Here is a 17,628-nt window from a genome sequence, read left to right as displayed (position 1 = left end):
ACTGCATCGCACATTCTTTTTGATGTGAAATAATTTGTTTGCCTATTGAGAGTATATTTTATATCTAGAGATCATTTTTATTATTTATTTTATCTAAAAATGAGATAGAAGCAAAACAGACAGACAGCCTATAGCAGAATTAGTTTCAGCCCATATAAATGTTACTCTAAATTATTTAAATTAGTAAAGCACTCTCATTCATTCCAAAACACAACATGAGCTACATGTTTCCAATAGTCTCACATGTATTTGTGTAATTAGATTGAAAATATAGTGACAGGAACATGTATTCAGATCTTTCTAGATCACACAGTATACCCACATAACATCTTCTGACTTTGTACTTATAAAATGAATGAAAAAGGATGTATTCGTAAGCATAAAGAAAGACGTTAATGGGAAACTGATAGGGAAAAAACATTCAGATACCAGATGAAAGGAACATTCGTACTAACATTATTGGTAATTACAGCTTGAAGACATCTAGAATAAGATGTAATTAGCTTTTTGAAGCATTGTGATTCAATTTTGTTCTATTCCTCATGGCAAATTGCTTTCAATTCCCCAAGGTTACAAGGATCCCTCTGTTGGACTCCTAATTTGAAGATCCTCTAAAAAATTTCACTGGGAATCTAGTCATGAAACTGGCTAGGTCATGCAAGCATCTTTCCCTTTTTTAGAAACCAGTCTTGAGTTGTTTGTTGTGTTTGTTGAAAAATATGCCTTCTCCATGTTGTATACGGTGTAGGAACAGAGATGAGATCATTGTGGTGGTGATTCCTGCTGATTTCAGGTCATTCTGCAAGTCTTTTTGAGTTACAGCTGGCTTTTTTTTAATCATACTCATTATTGGTCAGAGAGAAATCCTGCATGGCACACCTGTCCAGAGACAATTAGTTATGATTGACAATTTTTTTATACTTGAATATTATCAAGGCACTTGTAGTGAGAGGGGTGTAGAAGGTCTTTGCTCTGGCTCTGTAGCTCTAACATCTGCCAAACACCTGCCAGATACTTACTGAGATGCAAAGGCTGGGTGTTAATGTGACAGTGTTAACCACTATTTTGCGCTCTGGCCCGGCCTAAGCATGTTTCATAATCCAAATCTCTGTTGGGCATCTAACTAAATATAGCTTGTCAATGTTTCAGTGCTGACCCAAATCAACCTGATTACAACATAACACTGATGCAGGACATCTAACAGACTTGAAACCCGTAAAGTGGTAAAGATACATTGGCAAATTGGCTGATGTAGTGAAATACTAGGGATGAGCTACTATCCGTGTACTTATGGTGTCTTTGTACAGTCGGGATGTCCTGATGTGATCCAGTGGATCAGGATTGAAGCTGATCCAGGTGTATTTTAACAGTATAGATGTTGACTATATTAAGTCTGATCTACTTTGGTATATTTTTTGCTCCCCATTTTCTCCACTGTTGTAGATGTGGTGTAAATAGACTTGGCGATGGTTGTTTACACTGTGCCAGTGTTTGCACTGTATTTGACAGATGCCTTTCTAGCTAGTAAAATGTAAGTTTGGTGCTTTGGTTTTTTGTTGCTTTCTATGAGTGGCATCTCTCGAGATGCGTAAACAAAATACACTATCGCTATATTTTTCACGTATAACAGATATACAAACAAAAGCATCACAGAAACATTCTGCTTTACTGGTCATGCTGCAACATTATTAGCAATATTCACCTGAGCTTAACAGATACACTGGATGGCTGATATTGAGAAGCTACATTTTTAAAGTAAAAGCAGAAATAAGTGACTTTTTAGTCTCAGCACTGAACCCACAATCTACCAATAAGAGAATAATAGTCACTGAGGAAGACCATACGAGGCACTCCCTGTTTATCACAGCTATACAGGCTGAAATGGACCATCCAGATTGTTACCAGCATAAAGTTCAAAAGTCAGGGTTTGCCATGCCGTGAAGGTGTGTAAGTACCCGTCTAATGGGTAACTTGCACATCTGTGAAGTCACCATTAATGCTAAAAATATAAACAGGTGTGTGTGTGTATGTATACATTACACACAAAAAAACTTTCAGAGTATGTTCATAAGGTAAAAAACTTTTTACTAATCACCGATTTCTGTTTTCATAAGCATTTCAAATTTTGTCCCAAACTTTCTTTGGAGTTAAGATTTCTACTTGAAGTGGGCGTGTGTGCACTGTCTGTATTATCTATGAAAATGCAAATATCAGGTCAAATATCAATCAGTACTCAGGATTAAAGGACTTTGATCAGATTAGGGCCTAACAAATGGTTTATCTTTCCCTAATAAACCAACTCGAAAATGCTTGCAACCCTGAAACAAGTCTTCCTAATATGCTTCAAACGTGTCATTTGATATATTATGACAGCTTTTTTGAATATAACATCTTTTTGAAACAGTGGTCTGTATACTTTATAATGCACTGCACTAATGAATATATGTATAATATCCAGCAAGTGCTTTTATCTCACCACTAGCAGCACTCACATGTTGACATGAATACAAATTATACCTTGCTTTCATTATTTATTTTTCCAATATTTAATACACCAGCAGTCATTTCCAATGCACTTTGAGTACATACCATGTATGACCTGCAGTTTTAATATGAGCTTGACATCATTTGTGCCACATCAGAATATAGACAATAATGGTTGTTCTTGTGTTATTCTGTGTCAAATCAGACAGAATCTGTATGTCTCCGATGTTTTGTGTTTTGTTGAAGCAACGTCAATGAGATATTATTGTTTAAGCACAAACTGTGCTTTTAGACACACTCTATTAAAATGGTGTCCATAATACTAAATATCACTCAAGTTTTTGTGCTGAAATTGACAGTTTTCCAGTGAGAACAGTGAGGACACCATAAGAACAAATTAATCTTCTGTGGTGATGTCAGGGAATTTAGACAGGAAGAAAAGATGTTTGTCCTTATCGCCACCAAATGTAATCCGGATGGGACTCATATTTCTGGAGATATTAAACTACAAACGTGTCTTCCCAGATGAAATATTTTTAAATTAGTAAATATTAAAGTTTTCTGGAGAGTAGAAAAATGTGATAATGTTAAAATTCAGATTAAATACTTCACATACTTGGGCTTTAGGTCACAAGCAACAAAAAAAGAGCAAAATCTGAGCAACAACCGAATTCTGAACTGACATGGAATGATTGTCCTGCCAGTGCATGTGATGTTTGTATCATAGGATCACCTAATTAATTGCTTAAAATTTTGTTTTGCAACTTTCAACTGGCTCATATCCACTTACATCGAAGACTAATCATGGATTAACAGGCTTCTACCCTTTTTTTCTGTCGTGTTTTAGAGGCTGAAAGGCGACTGCTGCTGGGGTTACATAATCATCCACTTACCGGTGTAATTGATCCTTAATCACCACCCTCATGCCCAGAGGCATCTTGATTCACCGTAAAGCCATTCTCCCCGGGATCAGAAACATCTCTGCTGGATGGACAGCATTTGGCGTGCCAATAACTGGAATATCTTTGAGGAAAAGATGCCAGATGTGCAACTTTCTGTTAGGGTCACCCTGGAGGGTGAAATACATCAGCTGCTTCAATTCCTTGTGTGAATTAAAGGTTGAGCATGTGAAAAAGAGAGACGCAGAATCGTATCATGAAGATTTAAGCAAAGGGTTGGATTATGTGATAATAAGAAATAGTGAGAGAGACTTTTTTGAAAGAGCTTGGGAGGAAGTGAAAGGAAGGCTGGTGACTAATCTGTTTTTTTTTCTTCTTCTTTACAGAGTGTAAACTGAAGGCCTCACACCGTTGACAGTAATCTCTTTATCTCTCACCCTTCCATGTGTCAAGAGAGAGTTTAATATACTCTCTCTCTGTCTCTCTCTCTCTCTCTCTCTTTCTCTTTGGAGCTACTCGAAGCAGTTGCTATTGATAGATTCATTCCTACTGTCCAATTTTTGCTACAGATAAAATACTATAACAGATGCTGTAGCGTTTGACAGAATGCAGCAAATTACATCAAAAACATTCCAAAAAGATTAACTACTGATAGATTACAAATTACACCAAGAATACTGGTTCTGTATCGTGGTTAAACATAACAAGTCTCAGGCACCCAAGAAGAACTGTTAAAACTATTTATCTTGACAGAAAGGGTGTTTTTTCCAGTAAAACAATATGTAACATTAGAATATACTATGATCCACTTTTTAATCCCGCAAACAGGGAAATTTCACCTCCGCATTTAACCCATCCGTGAAGTGAAACACCACAAACACACACTAGGGGTCAGTGATCAGCCCTATCCACAGTGCCGGGGAGCAATTGGGGGTTAGGTGTCTTGCTCAAGGACACCTCAGTCATGGACTGTCAGTGCTGGAGATTGAACCAGCAACAGGGCCGGTTCCCTAACCTCCAGCCCATGACTGCCCCCATAAAAAATAAGGGGAGAGCGCAAACACAGTCCCCCACTACCAGAAATTATGCAGTTGAGATTCCCGCATTTGGGGAATTCACAAGGATCAGCACCACCCAAGTGCAATGGCAGAGCCTCGCCCTGGGTGAACCACCTTCATAATCATGGTATGGTAAGTATTCATATATATACCTAAATGTAAATGTAGTAAAATATGACATTTTTGTTCATTTGTATGAACAGGTTTTTGTGTGATTGCTGAATCTATTAATTTTTTGTGTTTTTACTGTATCTATTTATTTATTGTTCTTATTTAGGCTTTTTAATGAAAATTAAAAGGCAGTGGATCCCTGATAAACAATTATTGTCATAGCAAGTAGCACAAAATGCTAATCGGGCGGGGCCTGGCAGTTCTCAACGTGTCAGTGATGAGCAGCACAGGAGAGCAGAGGAATCATCGCCTTTAAACCACATTGTCTTAAAAAACTGACAACAGCTTATTGGTTGCACATTTCCATCAATAGATAAAAGTATTGGTTATTATGGCTTTTTCATTTTTTAATATTTTATTGATCAAATTTATCTGCTTTTATGAAATATTTGTTGCAGCCTTATAATGAATCCTTACTCAACAGGTATATTGAATTACTTACTCTCTCTTATGGCCTAAATCTTTTGAACAGTACTGAACATACATTTAAAAGTGGATGATGCATGAATTTAATTAAAGCAATTATGCTTTTTCATAATAATCATCATAATAATATGTATTATCATGTTTCTGGTGTGACGTCCAGAAAGTTTTGGCAGTTCAGCATGTCTGTTTCTGTTTATGATCCAGGGATAATGTTTGTTATGGGTTCCCTGGTAGTGAAGGCCAGGGGGCCAGGATTAAGACGAGGCCTGCTGGTCCCAGTGCAGAAGATAGGGTAATGATGAGTTTGATAGGAACTATGTGGCTGGCCACTGCCCAGTGGCGCCACCTAATGGCTAGCGTTAGAGCTGGACCTGTGTGGAGGGGAGTGAGTGCACACAGCTATCGCCATGCTGAGCACATAAGACTGCAGCACTCTCTCTCTCTCTCTCTCTCTCTCTTTCTCTCTCTCTCTCGCTCATATGAGCCCACGTAACACAAAGGCGCAGTGCCAGTGCCATAATAATGGATTGAATGCAAATTCTTCTGCAATCAACTAGAAGTCAGATCATTCTGAATGCACCCATAAGGGCAAGCCAGCAGACAACAGAAATTTCAAGCAGAGTTTTCTATGATCAGTTTAAACTGACCATATCAGACTTTTTTCTCCAGAATTAAGACTCCTGTATATATATATATATATATATATATATATATATATATATATATATATGTGTGTGTGTGTGTGTGTGTGTGTGTGTGTGTATTGTTTTAGTGTGTTTATTATTGTTTTATGCAATTTTTTATATATAAAATTAATGAAGTAATAATTCTAATAAATCTCTTTTATTCTTGCACACAAAACTTCCTCAGATCTGGAGTGGGAAGGAGGCCCCCTAAATACGTAGAAATGACCCGGTCTACACCTTTGAAAATAACTTCTTGTACATGCACATGTCAGTGTATGTGAGAATTTATTCATGGTTGGTATCTTAAAAGAGCAATTCCAACATTTTTTTTTACATTTCTGAATAATTCCATTGTTTTGAGATAAACAGTCATTCAGAGTGATTTAATGCAACATGTTACAGTGTAGACAATTTTACAGAGTTAAATTTCTTTACAGTCATAGTGGAGGGAACCAGGGGTCATGATGTATATACTGCAAATATAGCCATTTTATTTACTATCCAAAATGTCTCGTGAGCCTACATGTGTCTTCTGGAGATATGTAAAGATTATAGTAGTAAAATTTGTTTGTTTTCTTTCAGATTGTTTTGGCTAATAATGCCTTGTATGCAGCACTTTGCCATAAATGAATTTAGAAAATTAGTTTTAGGCTGAAACATGAATTGAAAATAACAATCTCGGGCATCAGGCAGCATAAATGTGACCATTACAGCTTTTTGTGAATTTGCTTTTAGAGGCATTACACACTGTAGATGTCTGGTTCGACCTTGACTCAGTAAGTGTCCTTAGAATGGACCACTCAAAATGACTTTCTTGATAATTCCTCTTGGATTTCTGGAGAAGTCATACTTTAAATTGTCACAATGGTTTATGCTCTTAACATGAAGAGAGGCCAACGCATCTTGTGAATGCACATTACTTGCGTTTTGCATAGCGTCTTTATATAGCGTCTTAAAATACATATCCATTTTCTCCAAGTTGTCTTTATGACCTTGGATTATGGTCTCAAGGGCATTTCGGCATTTAATGTTTTTATTTATTTCATACATAGTTAAAGGAGTGTTCACTGCCCAGTTGGCAATTTCATACACTGTACTTTGAGTTAATTACAGTAGCACTCATTCAGACACTCTTATGTGAACTGTATAACTGGGTAGCCTGATTTTGCTTTGTTGATGTGTTAGAATGTTTACCAATTACTAAAGTGAAATCTGACAGCTTAAATGATGAATAACTTCCCAGGAATCCATTTCCCATTTTCCCCAAAGACACATGTCTGCTGACCCTAACTCGAGTGGTCTCTCGTCCACTGCTCCCTTTTTAATGTCATTAACAGGTGGCTGTCGAAAATAGAAATGAGAAACACACACTCCCACCCACCCACCCACACACACACACACACACACACACACACACACAAACGCTGAGCCAACACGGAGACAGCGTATGCAAAAATGCACAAACACATTCACGCAAGCGTGAGGTAATGACTGAGTGACAGAGGCTGCAACCCAATGCAGGCAAGCTTAAAAAAACACCAGTACTCTTGCCTTGGTTGTGCATGTAAGGGGCTGGACGTGTAGTCACACACAACCCCCCACCAAACATACGGCAACAGCGTGCCAGTTTGGCCTCCTCCCTCTATTACCCTCCCTTTTCCCTTTCTGTCTCTCTGTCTTGTTTCTCCCAGGCACAGAGAAAAGATTTCCTCCCTCACTCCGACTGAGCCTCTCACGCCCAACAGGTTAGCAGCTTGTTTGTACCATTGTTACGGTTTGTTATTGAAGCCCTTGCTTGATCAGCGCTTGTCAATCACCACTAAAATGACAAAAAAAGTTTGGTTTGTCTCTGGCAATTGCAGAATATGCATAAACACATCCACTAAGGGCTAGTCTACCTATAATTCCGTCTACTGTGCAGGTTTAAATTTGTTAGTCAAGAATACCTGGTATGGTTCTATTGTGTTAAGTTCTCTCATTTGTGACATATAAACACGAAATGGAGTATTAGTAGGAATTAAGCTTAGCCTGTGATACATGTTCAGTGTGCAGTATTTGAAAAATATACTTTACTTACAAAATGGCACGCTGTATTGCTGCAATGGGCATATTTGCCTATATGGACAAAGCATGATTGTTTAATATTTGTTCAATTTTTTCCTACTTTTCCCAATTTTGCTGTTCTAATCTTTTCTAATTTTTCTTTTGTTTTGTTTAAGCTCCAGATACACAACACTTGTTAACCCCCCGGCCTCATCCTCCCCTCATATGTTCTCCATGTCGACTCTATGAATCTCCTTCATCACTCTCCATTGGTTCCTTCAAATTTCCCCATGAAAATGCCTTCATATGGTTGTGCAGAGTCCACACCCTTGCTTATATCATGTGTTATCATTCAATGCTGGTTTTTACATGGCTATCATTAATGCATTCTGCCAAGTCCTATTCTAATGCTACATCATTCCACCACTAGCTGAGCCTTCAGGATATTGGCCTTCTACTTTTTCTCCACTCTTTAGCTTTTTTATGCATTTGGCTAGATAGCCATATTATTTTCACCCACGTTAACATCAATTCACAACTGCCACATCAAGAAGTCAGCCTTTTTCAAATTGCTTTTTTCTTCACACCCCTCCCTCCGCCATGTGGTCCACCTTCATCGTGCAGGATGAGGAGAGCAGGCCATCGGCTGCATCTGGCGGAGGTGCCGGAACACTGACAGGAATGATGGGTGTGCGTACTGGAGGGGGCAAACGGCGGACTAGAGCATCCTCCCCTTCAGGCAATGCCCTAAGTGAGAGTCAGGAGGGCAAGATCAAGTTCGCCTTCTTTGTAGCCGCAGTGGGCATCACATTGACTGTGCTAGGGGTGGGCACCGAATTCTGGGTGGAGCTTGCACCATCCAAGGGCTTTCACAACAATCAGACATGCCTGGCGGCGCACCATGGCCTGTGGAAAAGCTGTACCAAGATGCTCTGGGTTGCCGATGTCGATCCAGAGCGAGAAAGCTGCGGGCCTTTGGATCTACCTGGAGGTGAGCTTCCTGAGGTGGTGCTGCTTAAAACAATCTCAGAAATGGTCTTAGCTCAACCCAGGATGCACTCTGGAAGTGTTCACTTTTACAAGTCTCACTGCTAAAATCTGTTGCTCAGTTCTGATTTTTCTGCTTTGGCAGTTCACATGTGAGTTTGTAAGTGACCCACATCTGCCATTACACTCTTAAAAAAGATTCTTTGAGCAGGCCTGGCCTCAGGGGGTCATTTAGTAAAGCAATGTCCCACTAATCAAGTGAAAGTAAGCCTCACATGCCCAGTATAAAAGACTACATTGATTAACAGCAGAAACTTTGTGTCATTTTGTATTGGTTGCATTTTGGGGATACATCAGCAGACAGATTTCCTAAATAGAACGCGTCTTATTGTGTCCTGAATGTGTGGCTCCTTTTGACAGATCTACTGTAGATTTATCATCTAGTATTACTTGTCATTTTTTGAGCCACATCAATATGCTGCACATCCTCTGAAAGGCTCTTTAGAGAACCTAATTGTGCTCTGCAAAGAACCTTTTTTGGCACATTTACTTGCCATGATCTATCTGTTATAAAGATATACACAGTGAAGTGTGGTTAAAAAAATAAATGGACTCTGATCTGACCATTCTCATTAGTCTTATAGCTAAATATTGGATAGCTACCTGACAAGAAAGACATTAAATGGGCTCAAACCTGTTTTTGTGTCACGTTAACCCTGTAAACTGAAAATAGCCATTGACATGACATTATTCAAGAACATCAACATCCACAATGCAGGAGAACAAATTCTAAGAACTACAAATAGGTATAGCACACAAGCCTAATTGTGTTTACTTTGTTAATTCATATTGTCATGTTAAGAATGATTCATCATATACATTTACAAAGACAAAATCCTTGTTGTCCCACAATCTTCCATCAGGCTGTGATGACTTTTCAGTGTCTCTAAATCATCTTCTGAATCCACTGTAGCAAAATAGCATTTCTCTTCACCACCCCACCACCTCCACTAATTATCAAGCAGAACCTGTCAGTTACCTTGGTCTATATGAGCTACCTGAGTGTATATGTCACGTTTCCCTCAGACATACATCACGGCACGGAGGGAAAAAACAATATATTTTTCATCAACTTTAATATTTTATTAGCATGATCTGCTAATACATATACACACACACACACATATATATATATATATATATATATATATATATATATATATATATATATATATATATATATATATTAAACAATCCATGTATTTTCTAACAGATCATCTATTCATGTAACTATATTTCTTTCCATAAAATTAACTGCAGCATGTTAATCCTAGAATCAAACTGTACCTTCTTCAAGTTCTACACCACTGGAGAGAACACGGTCCTGTTTCAGAAAACACCAGCCAAGAGTGAGTACGCTTTCCATTACTGCAATACAATGTCTGTCTGTCTGTTTCTCTCTCTCTCTGTCTGTCTCTCTCAGGAGATAAGGTCAGGAGGTTAATTCAAACTGTGAATTTTAAAATCTGCTGCCTGTGAAAATGCATATTCTCTTATAGGTTGGTTTTCATCTGAATAGGCTGAAAAGTTGAATAAAGTGAAATAAAAATACCCCAAACCCTCTCTTTTGGGGAGCTTGAGAAAAAATAAAAAGGTTTATGTATAGCAAATTATTTTCTGCCAGTGTTTCTCATCTAGATACATTAACCACATGTACATTGTACAGTAACCATAGAGTACTGTATTGTAGAATATATATACAGTCATGTAAAAAAATGAGGACACCCCATTAAGTAGTCAGCTCTTTAAGGAATGTTTACATATCAATGTCCAATCTTGTTTGTTTATTTCTGGAAAAGTGATGTGTAACTGCAATTAAACAACAAAAATGAACTTCATTTTGCTCATGAAACAAAAGATATGAATAAAAATGCGTATTATAATGGAGGAAAAAGTTAGGACACCCTACCCTCTAATAACTAGTGTTGCCCCCTTTGTTTTAACTTCAGTGAGATGCTTACCGTTTTAAGTCACTCCACAGCATCTCAATGGGATTAAGATCCAGACTTTGACTTGGCCATTCCAGGATTCTCCACTTAGTTTTCAGCCAGTCCTTGGTGGATTTACTGGTATGTTTTGGGTCATTGTCATGTTGCAGGGTCCAGTTCCGCTCCAGCTTTATTTTTTTTTTACCACCCTCTGATACACAGTAGAATTCATGGTGGATTCTATGATGGTAAGCTGGCCAGGTCCTGCTGCAGCAAAGCATCCCCAAACCATGACACTTCCACCTCCATGCTTCACAGTTGGTTTGAGGTTCTTTTCTTGGAATGTTGTGTTTGTCTTCTGTTCTGGTGTCCAAATAATTCAGTTTTAGACTCGTCTGTGCAAAGAACATTATTCCAGAAGTCCTGGTCTTTGTCTGCGTTCTCTCTGGCCTTAATGTTTTCCTTAGAGAGCAAAGGTCTCCTCCTTGCACACCTCCCATGAAAATTAAACTTGTGTGGTCTCTTTCTGATAGTTGAGTCATGCACTTTCACATTGACCGTAGCAAGAGCCTGCTGTAGGTCCTGTGATGAAATTTTTAGATTTTTCATGACTTCTTTGAGTGTCTTGCCGTCTGCTCTGGGACCCAGAAATTGCATTCTTTTTAAATTCCATTTTACAGAAAATTGTGAAAAGGCCTTTATTAATCTTTAATAGTATAGTTTTATTACTTGGATCCCACAGTATTGTTAAAATTGATATTAAATATCCACATGTCCAAATATGTTAAAAAATATAGTTTTTTTATATACAATTTTCACATGACTGTATATATATATATATATATATATATATATATATATATATATAGTCAGAAGAAAACCTTGTATCTCCAAAATGGTAACTTTACAGGAGAAAGAAAAAAAAACACTTCAGTTTTTAATGTAAGTCAATGGAACCAGAATTTTTTCCAAGCCATTTTAGGTTATTTTCTTTAGTCCATTCATCAAGAAATTTACATACAATATAAAAGGTAGCATGCTTTTTAAAAACTGAAAAATGTAAAAAATGGAGATCCAAGGTTTTCTTCTGACAGCAGCGATATATAAATTACATAAAAAGGCCTTAAGTACCTAAGTTGTGACCCTCTGTTCTTTTTTCTGCACAGATTTGACGGTGATGTCAGCAATGCTGGCTATCTTCGGTCTTTTCCTAATGCTGATGGGAGCTGTTTGCATCATCATGGCAATAAGCAAAGGCGTGCAGTTCTTCCTAAAGCCAGCCTCAGTCTGTTTTACATTATCAGGTACAGTAATTCAGTAACTGCAAGTAAAAAGGACAAAAACACTAAGCAACTGATGATGTGGATCACTTGACAAGTGCAATTAAATATCTAAAGACACTTCCTGAGCATGCATTTTATTTAGAAATAAAATGGAGAGTTCCACTGATTGTTCTACATTTCTGCATAAATCAGTCGTCAAGATGCAAACAAAAAAGCATTTCAAGTGTTTTGATGTGAAATGATTCATTTGCAGAGAAACTTACACACTCAGATTTCTTTATAGTGGTGGTGATCCACTATAAGATCCAGGAGTCACAGTATCTACAGTACAGATATTGTCATTTTATTTGCTATGACTATTTAAAATGACCACTTAACCTACATATGTCTTCTGAATTTATATATCGCTGCTGTTGGAAGAAAACCTTGTATCTCCATTTTTGAACATTTTCAGTTTTTGACATAATTTGAAATTGCCTGTTTACATCGAATGCAAATTTCATGAAGAATGGACTAAGAGAAACAACCCAAAATTGCTTGGGAAATATGTCTGATTCCATTGACTTACATTAAAAGTAAAGTATGTATTTTTGTCCTTCTCCTATAAAGTTACCATTTTAGAGATACGAGGTTTTCTTCTGACAGCAGCAATATGCAACTTTAATAATGATAATGATTTTTGAATAAAAAAAACATGGGTACCATTTAACCTTACAGTGACCTTTATGTTCCTCTCTGGCATTAATGTGTTTTTGCTGCTGTTTTCTTTCTAAACTTAATACAAATAAAAAAGGTCTCAGGCACCAGATGGAGCATTAGTAACTATTTCATGTGAAAGCTTTCTGTGAGGCAGCCTTCAGACACATTAAACCCTTCATACATTTGGTTCCTGTCACCACATTTTTGAACAATTCAGACACGGTAACTTTCTCTAGGAAGGCGCATTTCACATCAAACCACTCTGAATGACTTCATCTATATCGTTCCATTTTAGTTATGTAGAAATATTAAAAAATCAGTTGAATTCCCCTTTAAGGCATCATAGCAGCCTACAATGCCATTACAATGAAACCACTTTTAAGAAATTAATTTGGGTGTTCTCATAAGACACTTATCGACAATGTTCTCCCAGCTCAAAAAATCATGACATTACAAAGCCTGCTTGACACACAAAGAAACACAGCTGTACAACGAGGCTGTTTTTAAAAGCTTCTTCACGATAAATGGGATGTAGTGACTGTTTTTCTTCCAGTGAACAGTGCTTGATTTTCTTTCATTTTGTCTCAAATCAGGTGTCCTTGTTTTCCTATCGCTCATCGTTTTCCACCAGTCGGTTCTTTCATTTTTGGCAAGCGACCACACCATACCTTTGCACTACGAACTGTCATGGTCTGTGACATGTGTGGGGTGTGCAGGAGCCATGCTTGTAGTTGCGGGAGCTTCATTCCTTCTCCTTGCTCTTCCATACAGTCCTTGGGAGAAGTGTCCGCCTTGCAGGAACAATGACAGCTAGTGACATGGAGGAAGATCTCTTTTGTAAGCTTTGTTTTATATGGCATAGTAACTGTTAAATAGACACATTCACCTTTCAGTGCAGTACATTTTGGCATTTGCTTGCTGGTTAAAACTGATAATATAAAAATAATACCGTACAGTTTAAAGTCAACCCTGACTGTTAGGACTTTTATGCCTTAAAACAGTGTCCAGTGACCATTTAAATATGGATGTATAAATTAAATGGAAATGTTTGTTTATAATAAAAACAAATAAACAACTAGGCAAAGTCCGCCTCCTTGTTAGCCACCATGTTGCACTGAAATGATGCTATTTAATTGCATTCGACTGAGTCCTAGACACAATACAAGGTTTTCTTTTGGATAAAGACATGCTTAAAGTTGGTAAGAATGAAGACTAAATTTGAGTTAAATTAGACATTTAGCTAACTGTTCACTCACTCACTGGACAAGATGTAGCACAACCATTTGATGATGTAATTCCTGTGGCAATGACATTTGTCTATTTTTAATATATGAAGCTTATACTTTAATAGTATTGAATATCTACACCATATTGAAGCTTAACAGTCAGGGTTCTATGTAATATGTTGTAACAGTGCAGTAAATGCAAACAACCCCCCACAGATTGTACATTAATACTGGTTTCATAAGTCTTCCATCCCAAACTGTTGCCTCTGGCAGTGTACCAATGAAGTGTGCTAAGATTAGATGGTGTAGGATTTAGTTGATTTCTTCTTTCCTTTTAGCTTGCACCCCCACCCAGAAAACGAGATATAGCTTCCTGATCTTCACCTCATTTCACAGTGAAAAAAAAGGTTTTACAACATTAGATATCTTTCCAAACTAAGTCTAAGGTATAGATCTATTATCGTGTGACCCAGCACAAGTTAAAAACAGGGTGCTTATAGGGTGTCTTGACCAGAGACTTGCTAATCCCCAATCAGCAGTTAAAAATATCCTCACAACTTCTCAAGTACCAGGCTAGGGAAGCAGACCAAAAAAGAAGCAGACTGCATTAAAAGTTCAGCCTAACAGATTTATGTAACGTCAGGTTATCAGAAGATTTAGTCTGCTAAAAGTGAAAGAGTGTTGGGAGATTTTTAGACATAATGTATGCTAATAATATCCAAAATATATTCAAAAATATTCAAAAGCCCATAGCATAGTTAAAACTGTAGAGGGAGAATGTGATCAATCCACCGTTGAGTATATGAGTTAAACTGTATGTGCCCTTGATTTTTTTAATGTCGCACAGATTATAAGCAACAGTGTTGCCATATTTTAGCCCTGGATCTCTGTAGTGAAAAGATTCAATTTTCAGTAGAAAAGGCAATTATGATGCCAGTATGAAGTGCAACTATACCTCTGTTGCAAATACAATACATGAAAATAGAACATGTTTAATAGCATGTTAAATAATGTTATACAACTTTGCTGAGTGGTGAAAAAAAACTATAGTCTGTCCAAATTTTAAACTCAAGCTAACATTTTTGACTCACTGGATCGTCACTTTTTGCTGAGGAGGTTGGTTGAGTACAAGACACCAAAGGGACTGAATTACCTAAACAAATATTAAACACCAGAAAAAATTAACAATGAAAATATTATATAAAATATTATATAAAAAATCTGGATAGACCAAAGCCCTAGCTCTTATATGCAATGAGCTGTAAAAGTATAAGATACAACCCTTTTAATGTAAAATGTATTAACTATACTGTACTATATACATTACTGAATACTGCTTATATCTTATCTATCTATCTATCTATCTATCTATCTATCTATCTATCTATCTATCTATCTATCTATCTATCTATATAAATCTACCTAAAAGCGAATTCATAACCATCTACCTTACCTTCTACAATGTAACCATTTATTTCTAATATTATACAGCAAAACAATCCTCAAAAATGTAAATCAAAAATATAACATATTAAAAATGCATTGCAACATAATCATAATTCATGAGCATAATTACAGTTTTCAAATACATTGATAACATGTTGCAATATAATCCATTTTATATGAAAATATAAGCTCTCTTTTTCCATGTGTTGTAGTTGCTCATGTATTTCATATGTCATTTTTTTCAGCATGCTTTTCCACCAGTTTTGTCTCAAATATGAATTATGTCTTATTGTACATAAATGTTTTAATAAAATGCATGTTTTTAATAATCTGTGCAACTTCATGAGAAGCTTGACTTATTTGTACAATGGAATGCATATTTATTTAGTGACTCATGTAATTGCACAACCTTGCTGCCTACGTGTAACTTAAATGTGTATATATATATATATATATATATATATATATATATATATATATATATATATATATATATATTTATATATATATATGTGTGTGTGTGTGTGTGTGTGATTTGTATGTGTTCTTGTATGTATACCTTTAACATGTAATTTTAGCTTTGTTAAGGAACAAACTCACTGAACTGATTTGAATAGTTAGTGTTACTGTTCACCGTTTTCTTTCTGTATGCATGCACAAATCCACATATGATAAAAAGGCAATGACAAACCCTCCAAAAGCTCCTTGTTTCTTTTTCACCATTGCACATATACATGCCATTTTCTGTCTTGACCTCCTTCCAGATTTCTGTCTCTGCGCTTTCTCACTCATCTCATCTCCTCCCCTCCCTTGCTCCCTCCCTCTCTAAATTTAGAGCGTGGCCAATTGCGCTCCAGTGGATGTATGCAACACAAACCTGGGGCTTAAGTGCAATTCCACCACCCAAGCTCTTTCTGAAGAGCAGCATTACCTTGTCTGTCATTTATGCCATTTCTTTACCCGAAACAAGTTCCTCAGTCCACACTGACCCAAACATAACTGGCACCAACTAAACGTGGGTTGTTTTTCTGTTTGTATGTTATATATAAAGTGTTTTCAGTGTTTCTTCTATGCCCATAGCAACCATCTAAGATGAGGTGCAGACAAGCTAGTGCTGTAACCTGTACCCTCGCATTACCCCTCAAAGCCACAAAGCCACACATGCTCACCCACTTGAAACACATCCCTGTCCCACTGCCAGGGTAGGACACCTGATCTTCCGTGCACTCTGTATATATAGCAGTTTAATCGTTTTAAAGTGTGTGTGTGTGTGTGTGTGTGTGTGTGTGTGTGTGTGTGTGTGTGTGTGTGTGTGTGTGTGTGTGTGTGTGTGTGTGTGTGTATGTTTGTAAGGAAAGAAGATAGCAGCTAGTTGGTCTGAGAGTTCAGGATTGTGTTTGTTTTTGGAACTTCTTTATATGTATCCATGGAGATGTAATGCATGCCTTCATCATCTTTTCAACTAGATTGAAAAGAATACATAATTTCTACATGTCTACTGATTTACAGTATGACAGCACAATTTTGTCTTTCATAATTTTGTGTTTTGCCAATTATTATATATATCACTGCTGTTGGAAGAAAAGCTTGTATTTACATTTATGTTGTTTTTCAGTGTATGACATATTTGAAAATGCCTGTTGGCATTTACATTGTTTGTAAATTTCATTACAAATGAACCAAAAGAAATGGCTCAATTTTTTTTATAATTTGGCTGCATTGACTTACATTAAAAGTAAAGTGGGAAAGTGGGTTTTCCCTTTTCCTGTAAAGTTACCATTTTGGAGATACAAGGTTTTCTTCTGATATTTTCTTCTGACAGCGATATAATTTATATATGATAATATATATTGCTGTTCAGAAGACTCTCAGAGGGATTTAATCTACTGCTCAGAGGCTTTTGCACAAATGTATGGCGTTCATGCCAGTTTTAAGTTATTAAAGCAAATGAGGAAAGTACCAAATACTAGGAAATTCTGAAAGAGCTCTGCATTCACATGATGTAAATGATATACTGTAATTGTCAATTTACATTAATTTAATCAAATTATCTACCTGAGAGTTAATCTACACTTCTGAAATCTGATGAATTTTGGATATTGATTTTATGATAAGTACATTCTCGATGTCATACAGCTTTTTTGTCATTTTAGAATCATCTACAGCTCCGTTCATCATTCCAAACCCATCTTATATTTCCTTGTTTTCCTTGTTTTTTAACAGCTTGCTAGT

General features: G+C 36.8%; 1 protein-coding gene and 1 pseudogene across 1 annotated transcript; one reads left to right on the top strand and one right to left on the bottom strand.

The window, feature by feature from the left end:
* Positions 1-4,428: 4,428 nt before the first annotated feature.
* Positions 4,429-4,581, bottom strand: LOC119264424 (annotated as a pseudogene).
* A 2,684-nt stretch (positions 4,582-7,265) lies between these two features.
* Positions 7,266-15,114, top strand: cacng6a (calcium channel, voltage-dependent, gamma subunit 6a). Its single transcript, XM_017718579.2, has 5 exons — positions 7,266-7,469; positions 7,944-8,758; positions 10,089-10,163; positions 11,909-12,046; positions 13,318-15,114. The coding sequence occupies exons 2-5, from the start codon at positions 8,368-8,370 to the stop codon at positions 13,536-13,538; spliced, it is 825 nt and encodes a 274-aa protein (XP_017574068.1). The 5' UTR covers positions 7,266-7,469; positions 7,944-8,367; the 3' UTR covers positions 13,539-15,114.
* Positions 15,115-17,628: the final 2,514 nt, after the last annotated feature.

This window comes from Pygocentrus nattereri, chromosome 1 (assembly GCF_015220715.1).
Source record: "Pygocentrus nattereri isolate fPygNat1 chromosome 1, fPygNat1.pri, whole genome shotgun sequence".
Taxonomy (NCBI): domain Eukaryota; kingdom Metazoa; phylum Chordata; class Actinopteri; order Characiformes; family Serrasalmidae; genus Pygocentrus; species Pygocentrus nattereri.
The sequence above is the reverse complement of the archived record's forward strand: the minus strand, read 5'-3'. Positions and strand labels throughout refer to the sequence as shown.